This window comes from Esox lucius, chromosome 5, assembly GCF_011004845.1.
Source record: "Esox lucius isolate fEsoLuc1 chromosome 5, fEsoLuc1.pri, whole genome shotgun sequence".
NCBI classification, from domain to species: Eukaryota; Metazoa; Chordata; class Actinopteri; order Esociformes; family Esocidae; genus Esox; species Esox lucius.
This window is the reverse complement of record NC_047573.1, coordinates 8785245-8798328: the sequence shown is the minus strand read 5'-3', so window position 1 is coordinate 8798328 and position 13084 is coordinate 8785245. Positions and strand designations below refer to the sequence as shown.

Below are 13084 nucleotides of genomic sequence, written 5' to 3'. Positions count from 1 at the left end.
ACATATGTTGTGATTTGTTTCGTGATGTCATGCAAAATGTTTGCTGCAGTCAACAACTCAGCGAGTCCAGTGTTTTAGTACTTCACATTTTATTTCTCTTTCACAATGATTTATGAAAATGATTTCTAACATAATAGAAAAATAAAGTTCACTAAATTGTCATCATGTTTGGTTGACATCCAGCCTTTACTCTTCTATGTATATTTAAAATGTTCTTATATTTTTAAACATCACTGGGTCCTGAGGAAAGAGATGGGAAAAGGTATTATAAAATATTAGAAATCCAATATCAAACCAATTATTTACCAACAATTAGTGTGTATTTACTGACATTTGTTTCCCTTTCCAAAGAGGCATAGTGAGTTTTTTCAGGAGATCATTGTAGAGGGGAGCCTCTGGATCATCCTCTGGAGTGACAAAAGACCTATGACAGTTTTGTATTTTATTATAATTGTTGCAGTGACTGAATTTGCTCTCAGATACAATAAAATTGTGGTAATTGTAATCTGAATAATCAATTTTACTTACATTCCCTTTTTCTCCCTCTGACTGAGCAGGAAGTTGACAAAATCCTTCTGCACCATGGAGTCCATGATTTTGCTCATGTCACTGGCAATAGTTGACTCAGCATATCTTTTTCCCAAACCATGTATATTGTGTGTGGGTCTGAAGAACAGACATGTACACAAACAAGGGAGTAACGAATGTATTAGATCATACAGGGGACTGTACATCTATAGTTAATTATTTGACCAATGCAGGGGAAATCTTACTTTTTCTCTGCAGACATGTCCAGGGCCTTGGCAGTGAGTATTCCAGTCAGACAGAGGAGCACCAGAGCAAAGAGAGCTACCTTCATGGTTTCTGTACAAAGAAAGAGAAGAAAGGCAAAAAAAAATTTGGGAAGAGTAAAAAGAAATATGATAACCATAGACTGTAACTTAATTTGAAAAAAGTAACTTAATTTGTTTGTGATAAATTCATAAATACTGTGCTAATTATTAAAGTAAACATGTATTACACACGTTAGAAACAGCATTAATGTACTAAATAGAAATTGATCATTTGTACAGCATTATACTGTGAAGCAATATTTGTATAGTATCTTACCTTGTGAATGGAGATTCTACAGTGAGAGATTCAGGCCTTTTGTGAGGTGCAACAAGATCCTTTTATACAGTTTCTCAGAGGTGATTTGTGTCGTGACCAGAATATTAGCAGGAATAACACTTAGGTTCCACTACTTTAGAGCAATTAACGACAATAACATACACGCACATCAGATAAGAAAGCTTTCCAACAAATTCAGAGCTGAGTATTAAACAGCGTTTGCTTGAAGTTGCTTTCTTGACTAAAGGTACCAAAGCTTAATATGACCAGTGGAAAACTTTCTGGGCTATTAGTCTAACATGAATGGGGCTAGATGGGAAACAATTGTGACGAGAACAGCTTAATGGTCAAACTACTAGATAATTAAATGCAGTAAAAGGTAAACATTTACCTGCTACCGGTTTTGGATCATCTAAAAATACCCTTTAGATGGAAAAACATTATTTGGATTAAAGGATGGTGTTGTGTTTTGAAATGTTTAATTTAGGTACTTTCATTTTTTTTATTATTCATCTTATTCTTATTAGGGTGCTAAAGGTGAAGATATTCAGTATACCAGTCTCACAATATGAATCACATGAAGCGAAAAACACAAAAACATACTCATGTATCTCTTACGTGCAGGGTGAACTTTTCCCTGCCTCATTTTGTCTATTATGTTTGCGAGTTCAAAATATAGAACACAATCAATTGTGAACAATATTGGTGTTTGAGCAGCTCACTCACCTAACATGTAAGAACATCTTGCTACAATCACAGAGGTTTGAAATATCTTTATGAACTGTCTTTGACCGAAGTCAATAAATATTTGCACAGGCAGGTTCGACACTGTAGCAGTTCTCAACTGGTTGCTCCCTACTGATGCTTTTCTGCGACTTATTCCCCTACACAAGAAAACATGACACTGTCGTAATTACGCATGCGCCATTGAGGGCGCTTTAAACAAGTCTCCAACAGTGGAACATGAACGCACTAGGTGAGCTTGAGAAATTATAAGAACAATAGAGATAACACACACAGTAACATGATTCTTGAAGCTATATTATAATTTATTTTCAGTGATGTGTGTTACATAACTCGTGTCAATCCATTTAGTATGCAGTGAATCAGAGTTTCTACCTAGCTAGTTAGCTTTGTTTTGTTTTTTTTATGAATGCGTGCACGACCAAAATGGAGGAAATGTTGAAGTGCTAGCGCTTGCTAGAAACACGAGCCACTTCAGGCAACTGCTATTCCAGTGCACCCGGATATCATTTAGTAAAATTTGCTAGCTGTCAAACCCTTCTGCATAACCATGAGCGTGTAGAGGCTGTATTTTTTATTCAATTTCAATATATTGGACACTACGTAGCAAGGGAGTTAGCTAGCTTGCTAACAAGACGATAACAGGCTGTTGTTGAGCGTTTTTGGCATTCTAGCTAAAGTAGCTAGTGAGTAATACTATTAACTAACGCTATTTTGTATGGATTTAGTTTGCTGGTTAAGGGACAGAGCCATAAGGCGCAGTGCAGTATTTCTCGTCAGTCAAGTTATTCAGTTGTAGAACAATGTTAACTAGCTAGGGAGCCAATGATGGTGCCTAGTTAGCTTGCCACACAGTCAGTACATTCTGCTTCTGTTATTTTGACCCACGTATTGTCAGTGAATGCTGTTTGCCATACTGTTAACTTTTTTCTATTACAGAACGAAGGCCGATTCCAATGAAAAAGGAAATAGGCGCCAATTACACTTGACCGCTTTGCAGAATAAGCAGTTATTCTGTAATGTTAGTCCAATAACACCAGGGTTTTATTCGCCATGACTATGAGATCCACTTTGTTTGCTAATGCAGGATTTAAGCTGGACACAGAGAAAATTGACAAGTCACAAGTGGGAACTGCCAACGTTGTAAACTCCATAACCATCAAAAGAGAAACCTGTGACTTTGTCATAGACGTCCATGACGTGCACAGTGACCCCAAAAGCAGTGGAGGGGAGCTCGTCAGCAAAGGCAAGATCCTAGACCAGAAGTGTGTCATTCGGACCCCAGTGGTGGCTGCTCAAAATAAAGCGGGAGGAGCACTGGTTCACGTAGACAGTTGGGAAAGCGCGGGGTCGCTGTCCTCCGTCAGACAAATGGGGGGTGAGGGAATCCCAATGAAAGGTAAACCCTTCCTGAGTGACAGTATGGATAACAGGGAGTTGGTTTCGAACAATAATCCCAAGGACGCTAACGCTGATGAGAACCCCAGGGGTGTCTCCCCTGGAGGCGTGGTCAACACGTCATCCATTGAGCTCAGCACAGAGGGCAAATGGAGGAGCATCAGGAAAATCCCTGCGAACCCCCACACACAGGCCACCTGCCTCCGGCAGATTCTACTGCTTCAGCTGGACTTGATTGAACAACAGCAGCAACAACTACAGTCCAAGGACAAGGAGATAGAGGAGCTGAAAGCAGACAAGGAGACGGTATGCACTGTTTTGACGTCTCTTTTGTTCGCAGGTGATATTGAACCTGTCCGTTTTAAATGTATTTTTTATATACTTTTTTTATCATGTCTACATACACAGTTGCTGGCGCGTATTGAGCGCATGGAGCGACGCTTGCAGCTGACGAGGAAGGACCCGAGGGACAAGCGCCTGTTTCAGCCACTAGAGCCCTGGACCCCGGACAAGGAGGACCTGTGGGATCTAGAAGTGGATGACAGTCCACAGACTCAAACGCCCAGGTCGCTGCCCTTCAGTCGAGGCGGAAAAGGTCTCAAGAGGTGACGGACTTCAAGTACTACTGTGCATTCGGCTGTCTTCTGTCAAACTGTCTTTCACTCGCTAACACGCCTGCTGCTCTGCCCATGCAGGAAATTCTGCTTCCTGGATTCCAAAAACCCAAAGTCGCGGGGAGGCAAAGGCTCCAAGCTCACATCCCCCAAATCGGAGTGCGGAGCTAGTTCGCCGTGTCAGAGGGAGCTGCGCAGTAAAGAGACCCCGGAGAAGATGGGGTTTGGTCAGTCGGCGGCAGAGAGGGATACTCCGCACCTGACCAAAGAGGACCCGGAGCTTGCCGCCCAGATGGAGGAGCTCCCTTTCATGTCCACCACGGAGATGTACCTCTGTCGCTGGCATCAGCCTCCTCCGTCCCCCCAGCGCGAGCCGTCACCATCTCCGAAAAAGGAGGAGGTCGTGGCCAGTGAGTAGACCTCGGGAACACGTGGCGACTGTTCCAGCAGTTTGAAAGTGTATAGTGTTAGCTCAAAATGAATAATAATGACATAGAAATCCAAGTCAAGTCATAATTTGGCCTGTGCCAATATATAATATATATTTTTACACAGTTCCGTCCTGGAGGGAGAACAGCATGGAGCCTTTGGATGGGGAAGCTGCCGGTGACCTCCCTGAGGTGAGGGAGGATGGCACACGGGCTGAACTGAATCAGCAATGTGGTCGGTAACGCTGCAGTGTATTAGCAATATGTAACTATGACAACCCACCTTTTGTGTTGCTCTTCCAAGATGTTAGACGACAGCGTCTTTCTGAAGCGTCACGCAAAACTGGAGTTGGACGAGAAGAGGAGAAAAAGGTACAAACGGGGTTTCTGACTGCCTGGTTGGCCTTAGTGCTTCGCCCTCAGCGGTATCTTTTCCTCGCTCAACGTGGGTCAGTCCAACGCAGTCTGGATTTGATGCGTCGGGCCCTGTAGCGTTTACATCCTGTCCTCGCTCTCATAATCCCTCCCTCGCTGTGTCCTGTTGTGTTTTTTTTTTTTTGCAGATGGGACATCCAGCGTATCCGCGAGCAGCGCATGTTTCAGCGTCTGCAGCAGCGCATGAACAAGAAGAAAGGTATCCAGGAGAGTGAGCCCGAGGTCTCGTCCTTTTACCCCGACACTGAGGACGGTATGTTTGGCCGCGTCATCTGCAGTCTGAATTGTTTTTCTACATACCCACAATGCCGCGCCGCCGTTGATACTGTGTCGCATGCGGAGAGTCTTGATTCTGAGATGTTATACCCCCTTTTCTTTCCCCTTCTTTAGTTGAGTCCATAATCATCACCCCTTTCCTGCCTGTGGTGGCCTTTGGTCGGCCATTGCCAAAGCTCACTCGACAGTAAGTCCTTGCATTTATGCTTTCCACCACCAGTAGCTCTGTCCCTCTCGCTTCACTGCAGTGCTCATTGTAGGTTCAGTTCAATATTCAGGGGTAATGCCTTTCACACGTCACAGAGCACATTTTCAAGTGCTTGGTCCAAACACAAACACACACACACACACGTATGACACCGTCCTTTCATTCAGAGGACACAGGTTCTGACAAACCACTGCTAGGCAGAGACGTTATTTGTCTTTCATTCAGGTTATGACGTGTCCCTGTACGTTCACTTGCAGGATTATACGGGCAGGCTTCTTGTCAGGCTTGACGCCGGACATTTCTTTTACATATTGAGTTAGGGGATACACTAGCTGTGCAAATCACAATGTCCACTAGCCTGAGTTCATCCATTATTATGCGTAATTTATTTTTCAAGATGGTACCACGGTGCAGGTGGCGGGGCAGGGAGAGTTTCACACAAAGACCTTTCATCAAAATGCAAGTATTAATTCTTCCCCTAATTACGTCTTTAAAGTTGTAAGCAAACTGTGAACATTTTACACCTAAAACACTTGTAGTCAAGCCTTTTCTTGCCTATTCCCTCCCATGGTTTTAAGTAACGGGGGCACAGATCTATGATGAAGAAAGCACAATAGGAATGCAATCTGATGTAAATAAAATAAAAAAACAAGGATTAATGCTGTCTGGATTGCATGGTGATGAAAAATTGGACTATAACGGACTTGGACCTAAAAATATGGTCAGATGGGGCAACTATTGATACTTAATATATTTATTTCAGAGAGTTTGCAAATACCTAAAAGAAATTTGAAAAGAGACAAAAATTATCCATACAATGAGAAACGTCCTGACTTTCCTAGACACAAAAAAAAAAATTCAAACATTTCTTCATTCCAGCAATCATCATTATCAACATGAGTGCATAGTGGGAAGACATTGTTGTAATAAAATGAGTATGAAAACACAGACTCAGTTATTCAACACATGCCATGCCAATAACAAAATGTCATATGTAGGGATGGACCGATAGGAAAGGTATTGGCCAATAACTATAGCCAGTATTTATACAACACAATCAGCTAATTCCAATACTGGTGTTTTGTTAATTGGTGTACCTGTGTATCCTGGCATAAAATGAAGTGTGGTTCTGATGGTACTTCTAATTTCAATAAATTCTAATTCAGTCACCCAAAACACATCTTCCTATATATTGTAATAACAAAACACTCAAGAATAAGCCCAACGAATAGAAACATTGTTAATTATACAATCATAAATTAAATACAGATTATGTATGTAATTTTAGATTATACAATCGCCGAATACAAATGTAGTAAAAAAAGATATTATGCTTCCTCAACAAATCTGCAACTGAGAAGAAATAATCACATTAAAACTATAGGACACATTGAAAAACTATAATAACAATTGTGGTCTGAATTTAAATTGTTTTGCCTAAAACCTGGCAATACCGATTGCTGGCCGATAAATCGGTGCATCCCTGGTGAAATGCTTTTCCGGTTACGGGGTTTTGCTTTTCCCGGTGACCTTCACCTTTCCCCGATTCTCTTCGGTCCACTTTTTAATTTCAGAATGTTGTCTTCTTATGTAGGAACTTTTACTTGCCTTGGCTCGACGAGCGAAGCCGCTGCCGCGCCGAGGTGCCCAAGAAGCACACGCCGCACCGGACCTGTCGAAAGTGAGGTGGTGTCGGTGCCTGTCCAGGGAGGGCCCACTTCCCTCCCCAGACCTGGAAGGTTCTCTTCACTCTCGTGGGATTAGACTGCCACTGAGCCATATATAGATATGTACATGTATGTATGGTTTGGTTTGTCACCGGCTTGGCATTTAACACCCCAAATCTGTGGTAAGGTAAACCACTGCTGTCTTGTGTGGTCACTAGCCAGCTGGCCTGGAGAAGGAGCGTCTGGAGATAGGGAGAATGGCTACCAAATTGGCTAGCTCTGGTAAATATGGTGCCCCCCACCAAAAAATAAATCAGTACCCGCACTTACAGGTAGGTAGTTATAGGGTAAAACAACACGGTCCTTTAGTTTGTCTGTATTGTAACAACTCACTAACAAGCATGTTCTGTGAAACAAACCTAGGCAGCACAAAAATTTCCAAATACAGTGGAATTCGGTGTGATGTATGTAGTAATTCTTAGTTACAGCATCAGTACTGAAATGTGTCGCTTTTGATTGTTACTACATTGGTGTCACCTGAATTAGTAATTTGGGGACTTCGATCTCTAAGGTCAGAAGGGAAGTGTTTTTTTTCTCCATTTGACTGAATGGCAGTGCTTGAACAGTATGACGTGCACTTTCCTACAACTAAATCGCATGCCAGTACCTCTGTGACATCCCGGCTACACCGGAACAAACAGCACGCACGAGCGTGTGGTACGTGCAAGCCAGAGATGGTTTAGATGCTGGCAGAAAGTGCTTCACCGTCATGTCGTCTTTGCAAGAGTTCTCTGAGGTTTAGGGATATTGTATCTTCCTTTGTACATGATGTTCAATCGTCATCCAGACTGCACTTCTGACAAGCCTCTGCATTTTCATGCGCTTATAGAACTTTGTTCTATTTGAGATTATTGACATACTGTAAGACCTACCTCTCCATTCTATTTATTAGATTACTCAAGCATTCTAACCTATATGTGAGTTATTGAAAGACCAATATGGAGAGATTGTTTGAACACAATTTTGTACATCATTCTACAAGGATCCAGCCCAAAATACTGTACTTTTTCAGGTGTAAAGCTAAAATACCACTCAATGTTTTTTCTCCAGATCAAATTTACTAGTCAGAGTAAGCACATTTATCTAAATGTCCTTGAATGTTTCATGCATTTTTGACATGTTCCCAAATTAACATAGTTGGCTCACATTTGTGTTTTTGTTTGTTCTTGGCCTGCGTATCACTACTGTCTGTTGTGGCGCGTGGCCAGTTTATTCCAAGTTAACGTTTACATGCTCCATGTTTGGCTTAGACCGACGCTCTAAACAATTTCCTGTAAGTGTATTTACTGTATATTGACATTTTGTGGGCACTGCTTTGGGCGAAAGGTTTTATCATTGTGCACTCTAAGGTGTTTGATCCTTACTCTGCATGTATGTTTTTATCACAAATGCAGTAAATGTAAGACTGAAATGTCCTCTTCTGACGCGAACGTTGTTCATATTCTGCATTGTCTATACTTTGCATCATGAAAACAAATTTGTTATTCATAATTTTATTCAGCATGCTCTTCAAGTTGACATCTGTTCAAGATGATATACACTAGCATGGTAGAGCTATAAATGAAACATCCTTTCTGCGTAGTTCACTTCAGAGAAAAGTAATGTTTGAATTTGAAGGCATGACACAGACCGCTTTATTCAAAAAGCACTGGTCTGTTCAGATAACTACCATGTCTCCAGCCCTGTCGCCAACATATGGAGTTTGCCTGATCTCAATTTCTTTTATGTTTTTTAGTATGCCAGAATGCTCTTATTTGCTGTAGATAATGGAGATGTAGAAATCAGTCCTAAAGTGAAGCTTAGAAAATATGGCTTTTGTTGGCATTAGAATTTAGCCTGATCAGCTAGAGCACTCAAACTGAATGCTAGGTATTTCCGTTGCTTTAATTCTAGCTGTATCTAACAATATTGGCATCTAGCGCCTGGTGATGTTAAACTTTTGTTGTAATGTGCTAACGCTTAAACATTATAAATCTGGCACAATAGCTTCTTGCCTACAATGCTAAAGACCACAAAATACAGACTGGTTTGGAAATTGTGAAATTGGTCTTCTGTACATAGCTTTCAGAAACAGATGTTGTAAATATGAAAAACACGGCTGTTATTTTTTTATTATTTAAATGTTCAAAGTGTTGAGTACATTCAATATTGTTCTATGATAATGATTGTATGTTGAACATATTAGATTGTTTTGGAATAAAACGAAAAAATTAACAATTAAGCCAATGTCTTCAGTTTTTCACTTGTAGATTCATAAGGTCTGAAATGTATTTATAATGCTTCCTAAATTGGAACTATATCCATCAGAACAAGGGAGGACAATTGTGAAAACCCCAACGTTACACTATGGGAGTTTTGGCTCCTCTTTTCTCTGCTTTGAGGACTGATCTTCATGGCCACATTTTGTGGTCCATGTTGACAGGGTACCTGCATGTATGGCTGTTTACACAGCAACATTATCTTTGACCCAATCAGGCCAGCTTGTACTTAAACACAAGAAGCCCCTTAAACTTGAATGTAGTTAGTTTGGGTTTTGTGGAACAATTGTCTGAATTTTGCTTCCTGTGTGAACACTGCCTACATGTAATTACATTTGTAGCTAATGAGGTAAAACAACTACCCCTTTCTGGTCAAATGTGGAAAACAGATGTTTATTGAGTAAAGGTAAAATAGGAAATAATTTCTTACAAATATAAACCACCATCAACCATTTGGTAAATATTACGTTGATTATCATGACAACCCATGATGCCTATGTTGTATGGATAAAGGTCTATTTCAACATTACCGTAGGCCCCATTCACTGACCCTTTTTGGACATTGGACATGAAGGAACATTAGCCAGATTCTACAAGCATTCAATGTTGTATTTGGAAAATGGGGGAACGCATTGACCTAACAGTCATATCACTCAAGAGTTAATCTGAACTATATTCTTACAAGCATTTTCTGCAGTCCTATTAATAGTAAAACTGTGGATCTCTAGGTTATACTGTACATTCATAATGTAACTCATAAGAAAGCAAGAAACAACCAATCCTGATGTTAAATGTTATCTGACGTGTGGGACATGTGCTTCTCAAACCTCACCTCTAAGGCCCCCAGCTGGTCGCTGTATCTGAGGCATTCTGCCGCTAGCACACCTGATACGTGTCACCAATTGTTAAGTCTTTGAGTAGGTGAATCAAGCGAGCCAGTTCAAGGCTGCGTTAATAAACGTCGGGCAGTGCCAGAGGAGATGTTTGGAGAATCACTGCTCTAAGACACACCGGTACGAAAGGTGAGACTGTACAAATGTGGTGATACTTGTACATCAAATACTAAATGTTTAATACAAGATGGTCTAAATTCACTCAACTTTGGGTTCCTTTAAATAATTAGTGTTCAATTTGCCAAAGATGTGTAGACAACACACCTTTTGGTGTAGGCTATTCATACAAATAATCCCACCTTTAAAGACTATTTTGAGAGAATAATGAGTAAGGATAATAACTAATCCATCGTTAATAAAAGACAACAGACCGCACACGTAAAACAACAACACCACCACCACCACCACCACCACCACCACCACCACCACCTGCAAAAAAAAAAAAAAAAAGCCATATACTATAATCACATGGAAATTGCATTGAAGCCCTCCAGCATTCCTCCGGCACTCTTCCTAAAAGAACAGCACATACGGAGCTCTGAGTTGCTGAGTATTTGTATTAGCGCCCTTGCGGTCGAAAAGCGCTGTCGTGTCAGTTCCTCCACAATCAGTCTCTCCTGAGGTTATTTAGTCTCTCCTCCAGGTCAGCATCTGCATCTGCAAGGGCGGCCTGGGGTTCGGCTTTCTTCCCACCCGCCACAGAAAGGCTACCTCCCGTGGAGGGCAGATCTACATGAACGGTAAGGAAAGAATTTGCCACAATCGGTTACGGTGTTCAAATGTGTAATTTAGTGAATGCGGTTGTTGAAATCACTTCACCGTATTCCTTACTTGAGAGTTCATCTGAGAGATTGAGACCGAGCTCGTCCAACACTTGGGACACAACGGCATCACTGTAAAAAAAAGAAAAGAAAGTGTTAGAATGAGTGTTTTGATTGTGCATTTATTAGAAAAAACCTTAAATGCCCCAAATATAAATAGTAGAATGATCTATGTAGCTCATGGAGGTCCAAGAAAATGGAATATAATATTGTGAAATGGTTGGAATAAGATGTGTACAAAATCTAAAGACCTACACCATTATACTGAGAGTTGTCATTGTTAAAAGGAAATTGTGTTTTTGGAGCCGTTGTGCCCGTTTCACCTGTGCTCATAAAACCCCCGTATGTCAGGTGCCCTGGGATGCGTCTGGGAGGCACTCCTTCAGCAACCGTTCAAGAAACTCTGGCTATTGTTCTGCATCATCAGTTTAAACATTAATCATGTAAGCACGCTTGTTAGTGAAATATTTGATATTTGAATTTGGTTAACTGGTTCAGAAGAATTGGCAGAGTTGCTTTAATGGCACATTTTAGGGGACCTTTGACCTATCTGCTCCTGAAACTGCAGGATGAGCATAAGGAAGTCTTATTGCTGGTGGGGCAAGTTTCACAAAAACCAATGAGAAGAGTCTGGACACATTTCATAAACATGTATTTTATATACAAATACTGATTATTTTTGTTAATGTAAATCTGTTGTTCAAATATATTTGACTGGAGGTCACGAACACCTACCTCTCTTCCTCATCATCCTCATCACCCATGGCATCATCTATGGCATCATTCATCATCTCCTCTTTCATGTCCATGATCTCACTCTGTCGTTCAAACTCCATCATAATCTTCTGAATCTGTGGCAACTTCATCTGTGTAAAGTGAACATACGTTGTGAGGCAATTATTGGCACAATTTACTTGATTACAATAATGAACACAAACGTTTGAGGAAAAAAGTGTTACTGGAAAGTTAACCTTACCACTGAAACTTAATTGGATTCTATTTTTAACATGAGTCAATCTCTATACCTGTCTGTTCATGGTAGCCATCGCTTTTGTAACTCCTTTCATTGCCTGTGCCATGCTGTTGTTTGATTTGAGAGTCTGAATCTTCAGACTGACCGCCTGGATATTTGCTCTCATCATAATAAATTTCTTCACATAGTGCCGTGTGCGAACCAAGTCCTTCGCCATAATTTTGACAGCGTCCTGGAATGGTAACAGGTGAGTGTGAGACAATTCAAAATGTATGATGATTAACAAAAGTAAAACATTTAAAATAAATTAAACTCCTTTATCTTTGACCTTTTTCCTCTCACCATTTGTCCCTGTTTGGCCATTTTCTTAATGTCAGCAATGATTTTCTTCTCCTGCTGCTCCAGTCTTTGCCGCTCTCTGTCCAGATCTCTCATAGCTCGATTCAGTGCCCTCTGGTTCTGTCGCAGCATCTCCTCTGGGGTCTTCCTCTTCCCAAACAAGAACTCCATCTAAGGAACAAAAAATAAGAAAATCATATGTATAACCTCAACAGGATTTTTTTTTTTTAAACAATCTAAATAAAGCTCTCTATTCTCCGTGTCTCTCCCCCCCCCACCCTCATGAATAGGAACTCCTTTTAGGTACGTTTTATTTGGGTTGTGTTACCTAACTACTCTAACAAATGCGGTACTAAATAATGCTAGATAATTGGCTGGACCCTGATAAATCTGCTGTTTAAAAATGTCAACCGTATTGATCTAGCTAAGTTTATTCATCAAACAGGCCTTTGCCGAGCTTCATAACTTGTGTTACTGACAGATAGACCGGCTTCCTTGCTACATTAATTTAACCAGATTAATTTAGCAAACGTTAGTGTCACTAGTTAGCATTACATAGTTTAGTCATAGCAACAAGCTAGTTGTCATTCGATTTTAACTTACCGTGTATACGGTCTTATTTGAGACTGTTTATGTCGAGATAATGACGACTGCGAAGGACAATATCGTTCGAAAAAATGTCAGCTGTTTTAATTCGCGAATGGTACTGACATAGAAAGGGATATAGTCTTCCTAACAAGATATTTGTTTTCCTTCTTGAACTTCCGCATAAAGTTATCTTCCTTTCCGTTTTTTAGAAGGATATGACGTAATAACTACACTTGCGATAAATGTCACCAGATCATTAGTTTTGAAAGCAT

General features: G+C 40.7%; 3 protein-coding genes across 6 annotated transcripts; 1 reads left to right on the top strand and 2 right to left on the bottom strand.

Moving 5' to 3' along the window:
• Positions 1–68: 68 nt before the first annotated feature.
• gip (gastric inhibitory polypeptide) lies at positions 69–1912 on the bottom strand. 3 transcript variants are annotated; one of them, XM_020046780.2, is made up of 6 exons: positions 1837–1912; positions 1111–1243; positions 774–864; positions 529–666; positions 332–424; positions 69–240 (listed from the first exon to the last, which is right to left on the bottom strand). In XM_020046780.2, exons 3-6 carry the CDS (start codon positions 857–859, stop codon positions 231–233), a joined length of 327 nt encoding a protein of 108 aa, XP_019902339.1. In that variant the 5' UTR covers positions 860–864; positions 1111–1243; positions 1837–1912; the 3' UTR covers positions 69–230. The 3 variants fall into 3 exon arrangements, with proteins under 3 accessions (XP_019902339.1, XP_019902340.1, XP_010864247.1); XM_020046781.2 differs by having other exon boundaries at positions 1111–1240; positions 1837–1887; XM_010865945.3 differs by lacking the exon at positions 1111–1243 and having other exon boundaries at positions 132–240; positions 1837–1887.
• An 84-nt stretch (positions 1913–1996) lies between these two features.
• msl1b (MSL complex subunit 1b) lies at positions 1997–9161 on the top strand. 2 transcript variants are annotated; one of them, XM_010865979.3, is made up of 10 exons: positions 1998–2086; positions 2794–3558; positions 3661–3857; positions 3948–4276; positions 4422–4486; positions 4599–4666; positions 4858–4982; positions 5120–5192; positions 5611–5672; positions 6808–6891. In XM_010865979.3, coding segments are annotated over exons 2-10 (1572 nt in total). In that variant the 5' UTR covers positions 1998–2086; positions 2794–2907; the 3' UTR covers positions 6810–6891. The 2 variants fall into 2 exon arrangements, with proteins under 2 accessions (XP_010864265.1, XP_010864281.1); XM_010865963.4 differs by lacking the exon at positions 5611–5672 and having other exon boundaries at positions 1997–2086; positions 6808–9161.
• Positions 9162–9570: 409 nt separating this feature from the next.
• On the bottom strand, positions 9571–13033 carry chmp2a (charged multivesicular body protein 2A). The gene is made up of 6 exons (XM_010865985.4): positions 12828–13033; positions 12228–12395; positions 11938–12117; positions 11648–11778; positions 10923–10984; positions 9571–10820 (listed from the first exon to the last, which is right to left on the bottom strand). Exons 2-6 carry the CDS (start codon positions 12393–12395, stop codon positions 10699–10701), a joined length of 663 nt encoding a protein of 220 aa, XP_010864287.1. The 5' UTR covers positions 12828–13033; the 3' UTR covers positions 9571–10698.
• Positions 13034–13084: the final 51 nt, after the last annotated feature.